The 11,405-nt window shown below is 34.7% G+C and overlaps 1 protein-coding gene across 7 annotated transcripts in view; it reads right to left on the bottom strand.

Moving 5' to 3' along the window:
• Positions 1–5,646: 5,646 nt before the first annotated feature.
• The window catches only part of LOC148948866 (uncharacterized), a 289,113-nt gene continuing 283,354 nt past the window's right edge, over positions 5,647–11,405 (bottom strand). For all 7 annotated transcript variants that reach the window (XM_089094766.1, XM_089094770.1, XM_089094772.1 and 4 more), the window contains one exon: positions 5,647–9,326. In XM_089094766.1, coding sequence (XP_088950892.1) covers positions 9,255–9,326 — 72 coding nt within the window. In that variant the 3' untranslated portion in view covers positions 5,647–9,254. The remainder of the gene's footprint in view (positions 9,327–11,405) is intronic.

The raw sequence follows: 11,405 nt of genomic DNA, 5'->3' as shown, positions 1-11,405 counted from the left end.
GAGCCCGGTGGCCTTTTGGGAGCCCGGTGGGCCTTTGGGGACCGGGGGGCTTCCTTCGGGGTTGGGGTGGGGTATGAGGAGCCTTTGGGGTTGGGGTAGGGGACCTCACGACTGTTAAAATACAACTTGTGTATTATAACGACCACAGAGTTTCACCCTTAAATTCTCTTCTAAAATCATCTTTTAAATCATCTTTTAAAATGTCTCTAACTGTTTCACCCAAATAATTCCCAAAAATGGCTAAAAAGGTTTCGCCCAAATAATCCCTAAACGTAATTTCAGCGTGTTCCTTTTTTTGGCATCTCTGCGCTGGCAAATTTCAAATTATTTAGAAACCTGATTCCCGCGCTTAACAAATCATCGCTAAGATCTAAACATTCGCTCTGAGATGGCTCTCTTTAGAAACAACAAATTAATTTCCCTTACGCGAATCTACTATCTTTAGAAACAACAAATTAATTTCCCTTTCATGTCAATGAATCAAACATGACATCATTTGGCGCGTGTGATCTAAACTTTGCCCCGGAAACAATTCTCTTTAAAAATATATCAAAGAAATAAGTTAACTTGGCGTCATCTCTCAAAAATTCCCTGGAAACAGTTTGATTAATGACGCAATTATCCATGAAAGTGAGAAAGTTCCTGTTTTTCCATTCTCACTCACAAAATCCAAAAAACAGACATAAATGTGAGAAAGTTCCTGTTTTTTCATTCTCACTGACAAAAACCATAAAAACATCCAAAAGAGTGACAAAATTCCTGTTTTTCAAGTGACAAAATTCCTGTTTTTTCATTCTCACTGACAAAAACCATAAACCACGTGGTTCTATGCCCATATATGGTGTGCTGATCGGACCTCCTGAGGCATCTCTACTTACATTTCGGGAAAATATGACGTGTGGGGGGGATAGCTACCCTCCGATCACTTTGACTCTTAAAAAGGGGATTAGAGCTTCTGATTACCAATCCAATGAGCCCCCTCCTAGGTTTATACGACAATCCTTTCAATAAAAACCATATATGTTCTTAGGGCATAACTTACAACCCTTGCCCTGAGGGCTGTGGGGGGCGGGGGTTTGTCATCTTCAAATTCATAATTTCCAGACCTTTCAAATACGTTGAAGGAAATGGGTATTTTAAAATGTTGATTGGATGTGTTTGGGGGAATGATGGGCGTGGGGTGGGGATTTCCCTCCAATCACTTTCGACTGTTGAAAAGGCAATAGCCCTTTTAAATTTCCAAGCGATTCAACCCCTCCGAAGTTCCCAAGACAACTTCTTCTATAAGAAGTGCCCTGGTCTAAAAAAAAACAAAAACAAACAAAAGCCATTGTACCCACGTCGCTCTTAACTTAGGCAGTGCTATTGTGCTGCCTATGATTTGTTAAATCGTTTTTAATTAGATTTGTGTATAAAACATTTAGTGAATACGCCCTTGCCCTGAAGGCTGTGGGGCGTTCATTTCAACACCAGAGCCATAGTTATTATACCTTTGGACTATTTTGAACGAAATAGTTATGTCAAAACTTTGATCGGATACATTTGTGGAAAAGAGAGCACGAAAGGGGTGCAGGGGGGCTGGATGTTCTCCATTTACTTTTTACTCTTAAAACGGGTCAACTGCCATAGTAATTTTACCTTTGGACTATTTTGAACAAAGTAACTATCTAAAATTTTGATCGGGTGCTTTCGGGTCCATTCGAAGTTGTCGACCATTTTTGAATTTTACAAAGGGCACTAGAACTTCTGAATTCCAACCGAATGAGCCCCCTCCAATGTGTATACCTGATAATGGTAATAAGCTTACCTAAGCTATGGATGTCAGGTATTGTGTTATCTTGGAACGATAATTTCCACAGGACCTGTGCCTGTCATCATCAGGTTCAAATTCAAGACTCTTGCCAGAATATAAAATCACTAAATAAAATAAAACTAAAATCACTCAACAACACTAATAATAAGTCGAACCTGGAATTATTGTTGTAATATGGCCCGGATTTTGGTAGAGGCATTGATGGCCGCTATCCTAGTAGATCTCAAAAAGGTTGGGTCTATAGATGTAGGGGGTAATACATTGAAGCAGTAAGGCCCTTTACTACAGGTAACGCATTAACACTGAAGCCTTACGGCTTCAATGTATTATGTTTGTTTTGTTTTTTTCCCAGAGGTACTTCATATAAAAGGGGTGGTATGCACTTTGGAGGGGGCTCATTCGATTGGAATTTGGAAGTTCCAGTGCCCTTTGTAAAAGTCAAATATGATCGAAGGGCAGCCAACCTAATCCCAGCCCCAACCCCAGGCCCCTTTTCCCCGAATGCACCCAATCACAATTTTGAGATAGATATTTTGTTCAAAACAGTCTAAAGGTGAAATTACTATGCCTGTTGGGTTGACAAAACCCACACAGCCCCGGGGGCAAGGGCTGTAAGTTATGCAAGTTACCAATTCTTAACGTGTAAGGTAATTATGGATGGGGTGGTCGTATATACTTTTAAGGGGTTCCTTCAATTGGAAATTGACAGTTCTAGTGCCTTTTTCAAAAGTCAGAAGTGACTGAAGGACAACCAGAAGGTCCCCTCCCCCTACGCCCCTTTTGCTTCAACTGCATCCCATCACAATTTTGAAATAGCCATTTTGATCAATATAGTTCAAAGGTGAACTAACTCTACCTCCCGGGTTGACAATCACCCCCCCTCAGCCCGTGGGGCAAGGAGTCTAACTTATGCAAGTTGCTCATTGTTAATGTGTAACGGTTTTATGAAAGGGGTGGTCGTTTAATTTTGGTGGGGGCGAATTCAATATAAAATCAAAAGTTTTATAGCGGTTTTTAAGAGTCAAAAGTAAATTGAGAGCAACCAGCCCCCCCCCCCCCCGCACCTCTTCCGTGCTCCCTTTTCTACAAATGCATCCGATCAAAGTTTTGACATAACTATTTCGTTCAAAATAGTCCAAAGGTATAATAACTATGGCTCTGGTGTTAAAATAAACCCCCACAGCCTGCGGGGCAAGGGAGTATTCACTAAATTCTTTATACACAAATCAAATTAAAAACGATTTAACAAATCATAGGCAGCACAATAGTACTGCCTAAGTAAAGAGCGACGTGGGTACAATGTATTATTTTATTCATTATTATTTATTTTTTTTTTTTACCCAGGCACTTCTTATAGAAGAAGTTGTCTTGGAAACTTCGAAAAAGGCTCAATCACTTGCAAATTTGAAAGGGCTAGTGCCTTTTTCAATAGTCGAAAGTGATTGGTACAATCAGCTTCCCCCCCCCGTCCATCATTCCCCAAACACATCCAATCAGCATTTTATGATACTTATTTTGTTCAACGTATTTGAAAGGTCTGGAAATTATGTATTTGAAGATGACAAACCCCCACCCCCCACAGCCCTCAGGGCAAAAGTAGTAAGTTATGCTTTAGGGGCACATAAGGTTTTTATTGAAAGGGTGGTCATATAAACTTAGGAGGGGGCTCATTGGATTGGTAATCAAAAGCTCTAGTCCCATTTTTAAGAATTAAAGTAATTGGAGGGCAGCTACCCTCCCCCCCCCACAAGTCGTATTTCCCAAAATGCAGCTGATATAAATTTTGAGATAGCCATTTGTTCGAAAAATAGTCCAAAGATCGCATAACAAGGTCTTTGGGGTTGACGCAGCCCCCCAGAGTCTGGGGCAAGGTTTATTATTTATGCCCGGGGGCATATATAGTTTTTATGGAAGAAGTGGTCGTGTGAACTTTAGAGGGGGCTCATTTGATTGGAAATTTAATAGTTCCAATTCCCCTTTTAGATTCAAAAGTGATGGAGCGCAACTAGCCCCCGCCCTCTCCCTGGAAACGACTCCTCCCCCAGAGCTAGGGGCAAGGGTTGTAAGTTATTCCCCGGGCCATATAAGGTTTTCATGGAACGAGGGTTCGTAAAAACTTTGGATCGGATTAGGCTCATTTGATAAGAATTCGGAAGTTCTAGTGCCCTTTTTAAAGAGTGAAAAGTGAATGGAGAGCAACCATCCCCCCAAGCCTATTTTTCAACAAACACATCCGATCAAAATTTTAAGAGAGCTATTTTGTTCAGAATTGTTGAAAGATCCGGTAATTATGTCTTTGGAGGTGTCAACCTCCCCACAATCTTCAGGGCAATTCGTTCATTGTTTACATATAGTATATGTTATTGAGATTTACTTTCCAAAATCCTAAATTCAAATAATCTTCCAAAGGTAAAACTACCACAAATCCTCATCAATAAATAAATAAATCCCAAAACGAACAGAAATTACAATAAATAACCGATGCCGCATTTGAAAACAACAAAATTGCTTCCACTATTCCCCAACTTCCCTACTAGTGAAACTCCCAACTAGTGAAAACACGTTTTATATTTTGTTACTATTTTTTTTTTACCCCTTAAGCAGCGTTCAGGTGCGAGTTCCCCGTTATCTTACGGTTGTACATTTCCACTACCATCTGCTATTTTTTGTGCTCGTTCACTTTTTGCACCCCAAAATCAATTCCTACGCCATGTAACTAAATCTATGTGCACAATCCTATAAAAAAAGAAGTATTTTGTCTGTAATCTGCAGCAAAAGATGTGGTATGTCTTGGTGTAAATTCTAAACATACAAATAGTAGGTAATTATAGCAGATCATAATAGTTTTTCCATATAGTTGGCATTTAAAGTTTATGATACTAAAATAGCGGATAAGGGTTTAACCCCTCCCCCCCCTAGGAATGGTCTTGGTATTACTACTATTGAAATTTTGATGTCTTATGAAAAGTAGGATTGGAAGTTAAAAGAAGAGGCTTATTTGTTATTAGCTCCTCATCATCTTCTTGTTTGATTGTTTGAGGCTTTTATTTTTGTAATTCTGTCATATGGAACTTTTAGTTGTCTATTTTCTACGTTGTTCTTTTCTTGTGTTACTCCATATTCCCTGCTTATATACTTAACTATAAATGAAGTATTATTATTATTTGTACTAAATTATTGATAGAAACTATTAGAATTAGCTTTTCTCCATCCAAAATATAAAGCTTGAAACTGTAAAGATTAGCACCCGAATTACATGGAATGGTATTATCTTTTTATTAGCCACCCAGATTCCATATTAACCATCCATTTTCTCCAATTACGAGTACCAAATTTGCAATGATTAACTATATAATTGATAATAAACCGTCAAAAATTAATAAACCGAATAATTACAAAAGTCGAAACCTATGTCTCATCTATGGCTCAAATAAAAAACTGGTTTTACACCTAATATAATAAACAGACTAGGTTGGAAACAGAAGATTTTTACTAAAATAATAGTAAATAATACATAGCCTTATTAATATCCTCTTATTAAACAGAGGGAAAAAAGGAAGAAAAACAACTTGCAAATTCATTTTGACTAAGATGTTGGGTTCAACCAGTACTTCCCAAATAGGGGAAAAAAAAAATATTAACTGAAGTTTTTCAGTTAATATATAGATATAATATATATAAATATATATATATATATATATATATATATATATATATATATATATATATATATATATATATATATATATATATATATATATATATATATATATATATATATATATATATATATATATATATATATATATATACGTTAATAGTGCTAATTAATATCCAATAAAGCCTTTGACAGAAAAATAATGTAAATTTATATGGTTCTTTTCTTCAGATTTGGTATGCCGAGGTAGGGGCAGTTTTAGGTCTCACAATCTGGGGGGGGGGGGGCACGCAATACCACAGTATCCGCTTCCCAAATTATTTTTTAAATGATTTTAAAATCTAAAATGAGCACAAAATAGAAAATAAAAGGAATTTAATGTCAGATAAGAAACTATTAGCATTTAGAATTCGTTAAAGCACTATCCCCAAAATCTACAGCTTATGTTTAGTTGCCTTCTTTAAACCTAGGGGGCAGCTGCCCACCTTGCCCCGGTCTAGAACCGCCACTGAGCCGGGCACGTAGTGCCTTGAGGAAGCACTGGTTTAAACAAACCAACTTAACAGAGAAAATATTAAAACATAACAAAATTCAATGTAAGAACAGAAAAATGTTTAGTGAAAAACAAACAAACAAAACAATACACGTCATTGGATTTGGGCTAGAGGAAACCCTTTGCATTAATAAAAATGCACAAGATAGGAATTGAAGTATACATGGTGATCAACAAAAGGTATTATTAACTTTATAAAAGGCTAGATAAACAAACAATAAGCTATTTAACTATTTTTCACACACTATTTTTCACACACTATTTTTGAGACACTCTTTTCTTCTGTATTATGAAAAGAGAGGATTTCATTGATACGCTAAACTTAGTCTACATGACTTTCTTTTGACTGTCTAGAACTCTTTTCGTTTTTATTTATGGAAAAAGACAACTTCATTGATACGCTAGACATCCTTATTGATACCTGACTAATACCTTATTGATACCTTGATACCTGACTTCCTTAGAGTACCAAGGTCAAAAAATAGTTTCCGATTTTAGAACAGAACATTTCATAAAAGTGTATTGCAAGGAAGGCTTACACACAAATGCAAAACTTCCATTCCACATTCCATCCCCAAACTCGTTTTCTAGAAAAACGAACAATATTTTTACTTTAAGACTTTCGTCTAGAAAGGAAAATGCACGAAGCTCAAGTTTTAATTGCAAGAGAGTTGTAAATACAAAAATAAAATAATTTAAGTTTTTAAATTAACTAATTTAATTTCAATTAAAATGATTATGTTTAACTAAATTAACAATTTGAATGGTAAAACGATGACTACGCATCCTTTAACCATGTCTGCACATGTAAGAAGGGTGCAGAGTCTCCTCTAAGGGTGTCCTGAGGACATGCAACGTGGAGGATATAGAAAAAAAAACTGAAGTTTAATAAGAATTGTCAATGTAAAATAAAAATTTAATTGCCAATTTAACTTTAACTAAATTAATTATATCTAACTAAATTAATAAACCTAATTGTTAAATAATGATTTCGCATAGTTTAATCATGTTTGCACATGTTAGAAGGAGGATAGGGAATCTCCCTTGAAGCTGTTCTGAGGACGCACCTCATGTGGGATATAAAAAAGTTCTTAGATCAGAGGATATTAACCCAAAAACACTTTTTATAAATACTGAGCCCCCTCAGCCTCTGGATACAGCCTTCTGATTCACGCGCCGGATTGAACCGGGCTGCACCAATACTATCTTGCGCTTTGGTTTGATAGGATTTGAAATCTTTTGTATGTACTTTTGTTTAAAAACACGAAACTAGTAATTTCGGATTTGGTAAAAGACGGAATGTTTATATGTCGAACATTCAAAACTAAGCAATACCAATCCCTCAAAATTTAGGAAATACTAGAAAAGCAGCTTATAATGATAGTGAAAAGGATAGAACATTAGAAAAACAGCCAACTTAAATAGTGCTTATAATTAAGTTGGATATATTTTCACATTATTAGTTTGCAAAGACTATATCTTTTTTTTCAATTAGTTGAATTAAATTTTTTTTACTTATTTTTGCTGTTTTACCTTCACCATAAAGAAAGTTCGACCGGATAATTATTTTTGTCAGTGGCCGTAAAAATCCCTTCTTTATAGTTTAGAGGAAAGAAAAGGAAGATTTTAATATCAAATAATTTTACCAATCAGTATTTTAAACTTTAAAAGCCAGGCAGCATAGGTAAACAACAGTGTTGCCGTTAGCAGGTAATTTTTGGCAACAGCTAAACAAAAGCGCTGACATCTTTACCAAAATGTTTTCTTTTCTCTTCAAGACTCTGGATTAGGAAAAAAAGCAAAAAGAACAGAAATACGTGCCTAATTAATAACTGATTAACTAATTTATTAATTAGGCTTAATAACTGAAACTAATTTTCAAAGACACTAGGACTTGTCTAAATCTAATATAACCAGCTAATATTTTCTATTAAAACACGCAGCCAAAAGGCGAAGCTTTTCGATGAAGAATGTGTTGTAAGTACCTTTCAGAGTAAACAAAATCTGCCTTGCGTTTTTAAATACATAGGCATATATACATTACTGGCATCTATTTTTTTATGTTAAAAATCAATTTAGATAGCGCTCCAAATCAATTTCAAAGACTCGAATGAGGCAAGTTAATTATTGTCTTAACATAGTTCTAAAGAGTTAAAGAGTCAAATATAGACTTTAGAATGAGTTGATATAGAATTAAGTTTAAAGAGATAAATATAGACAATAGAATGAGCCAAGTTAAATACAAATATGGTCTATTCCACAAATTCTTGAGTTGGCTGCCGATTTCAAGAAGAATGGTACATTTTTTGGGACTAGACAAGGAAACACTTGGAAAATTCCAACCGATATTTGATTTTCCTTAAATTCAGTGTTTTTAAAAACATTATTCTGTATTTGAAAAACGGCAGCTATATTGTCGAACTACAATGCATGCTGGGAGCCTAATATTATTTTTACATTTTTAAAGACAACATATTCTGATTCTTCTTAAAGATTCACGTAAAATTCAAAGACATTCGAGAATTTTCTTGAAAGATCCATTATACTTATTTTGGTATACGTTTTTAGAAAAAATATTATTAAATTATCCAATTGAGATTGTCGTATCTCACAGCAGATGAATCGAAATTTAATCTTGTTCCTTATAAGCAAAGTTTATATAATTAGCAGTATGATCTTTCCCTATCTCACCCATTATAAAAACCCGGACCAAGGTGCGAGTGCTCCAGAGAACGTATAAACATAAGCGACATTAGATCTTTTCATGGGTAGACAAAGAATAATCACCTACGGAACAAGTACTGACAAAACCACTTGGCCGGCTCACCAATAAGTGGACAATAAGTGCACAAATAAGTGGGAGGAGCTTTTTGTTCGCACCGAGAATGAAGAGCCAAAAATCATCTGCGGTAAACTTACTGCTAATTATATAAACTGTGCTTATAAGTTTCGGTTAATTTTGTCGCACGAAATCAATTTTCTATCGGGGTAATTCTACCAGCCTTAGAAACTACTTACAGTACATTCTACTCTATGCTTTTAAAAGTGACTTTCTAATTGGATTCAGCATTAAAAAGCACACATAGAAAACACAAATACTTAGACTAGGATATGCGTTTGCTTTTTCTATCCAAATAACAATTTAAACCAAATATTGGAGTATAAAATCAACTGTGTCCTTGTCCCAGTTTACTGTACTAATTATCATTATTTAAACACTTATGGCACTTTCAGATGTAAAGCGGAGTCTCTTGCCCCGTTAATAACCGGAACATGGATGTAGGCATTGTTTTCATTTGTATCTGAAATAGAAAAAAAAAGTAATTTGTATTTAAAATTAATAAAATAAATACGAGGCGGTCAATTCAAAAGGAACTACATCCCTAAGACTTATATTTTATTAAGAATAAAAAATAACTGGTTTACTTTTAAACGAGGTAATCCACAAAAGATACTGTTTTTAATCGTTGGAGCAATACCCCCGTTCCTGATATGAAGTTTGGTAATTATGCATTTAAATTAGCTTCAAATTTAGTATACCTTGGTCTTCCTATTGGTTGTGATGTGAAATCAACACGTTTTGTATTAGTTGATCATTTTTCTAGTTAAGTCCGTAAAATATAAAAGATGGTCAAAGGTAAAGGTAAAGAATGCGGCACTGGACCCTTAAAGTCCAAACCGGTGGTGTTGATCTCCGTTTCTTGGTCCCTCAGCCAGAAAGTGCAATGAGGGGTTGGGGGCCAGCCATCCTGTGCTTTCACACACCCATCCTACTTACCTTCCCCAGATAGCTTTTGTCATTATATGGGATACTTATATCGTCGAAGATTTCTTGCAAATGTCATATTCGCATAGAATTATATTCCTGATATTGCTCATTGCTCCTCATTGCTCCTCATTATAACTGTATCCCTTTGTTAGGTATCCCTTTATCCCTTTGTTATACCTCATGTTCTGGCTTTTTCTCTTTTATGGCCTCTACTATGGGATAAAAATAAATGCACACTCCGGTCTTGTCTTTTATCCTTTTTTTTTAAGTTTATTATGTTTGTCCCTCTAAAAAGAAATTTCATGATAAATGTTAAGTACCGTGTTCCTGTTCCGTATCAAGTTATACAGAAAAGAATTTAGACATTTTGGTATAGTTTGGTTAAGAAAACGCCTTCAGAAATTTTTTTTATTACTTTTTATCTTTAGTATTTTTCTTGCTTTATCCCCCATTGTTTTCATTTACTGTATTTTCATTTTTTTTTAATGTATTTTTAGTGTATTTTTTTCTGTATTTTCATTTTTTTTTACTGTATTTTCATTTCATTGTTTATTTCATTTTTCTCCACTTGTGATTTTGCATCTTTAAAGTGTGCAATAAATTTCATTCATTGATTTAATCAAAAGAAGATAAACATACAAATAAAAACGAAAAGATATTAACAATTTTCTACTGTTGTTGAGGCTATAGTTCCCTCAATTTTCTTGGTCTAAAATAATGTAAAGTGCGCCTTATCTTAAGATAAAATAGTACCCACAATTAATCTATAGTACCCACAAAAATAATCTAGAGAAATAAAAATGAAAAAGATAAAGCATTTTTAGTATTGTTGAAGTTACTGTTCGCAGAATTTTCTAGGTCTCGAATAGCACAAATTGGGTCAAATTTAGGCCAAAACCATACCCAAAAATTTGTTGATGAGCATTGCATACCCTAAAATAGTCTTATTTTCTTATGGAATATTTTGTTTTGTCAACTGGGTTTCGTTTTCAGCGAATACAGTTAATGCGATATGTAACTTGAAAATATGCTGACTACTTTAATTTTAGGTTTCAAAAAATATAAATTTAAAATTTTATAAATTTTAGGTTTCATAAGATAGATAGCAAAAACTTTTAACCAAACGATGAGCCAATTTCGTAAGTGAATTACATCTTGAAAATCAACTCTGCGTTTGTAATGGCTTATTGCAATTCATTTCGTCACTGAAAGCCAGTGAAAATCATTCATTTTCAAGGAAAATGGTACCACCAATGTATCGGCCATACCATTGCGATCAATTTATAGAATAGAATAGAATTTTATTTAAAAAATTTCTATCACAGCCTGATTGTCGAACTTGAATTTTTCGTCAAATAAGCACAACTATATATGTATACATCATATCGAAAGAACTTGACCTTCACGTCAGACATAATTCATTATACGAAGTACATAAAAAAAGTTAACACTTAGTTGCCTTTAAGCCCCCTAAGGATCTTCTCCAACTTTATTGTTCTTTTATCCGGCCAATACTCGAGCTTGCTTCTCTAGAGTGGCGTTTCGGTCTTTCTTCAGAGCATAGCTATATGATTGAAAATGTCGAAAAACGAGCACTTCGAATCATGAATGG

Source organism: Artemia sp. Qi Xiang Cuo, chromosome 9, assembly GCF_049724085.1.
Source record: "Artemia sp. Qi Xiang Cuo chromosome 9, ASM4972408v1, whole genome shotgun sequence".
Taxonomy (NCBI): Eukaryota; Metazoa; Arthropoda; class Branchiopoda; order Anostraca; family Artemiidae; genus Artemia; species Artemia sp. Qi Xiang Cuo.
Note: the sequence above shows the minus strand (reverse complement) of the source record. Positions and strands in the feature narration are given on the sequence as shown.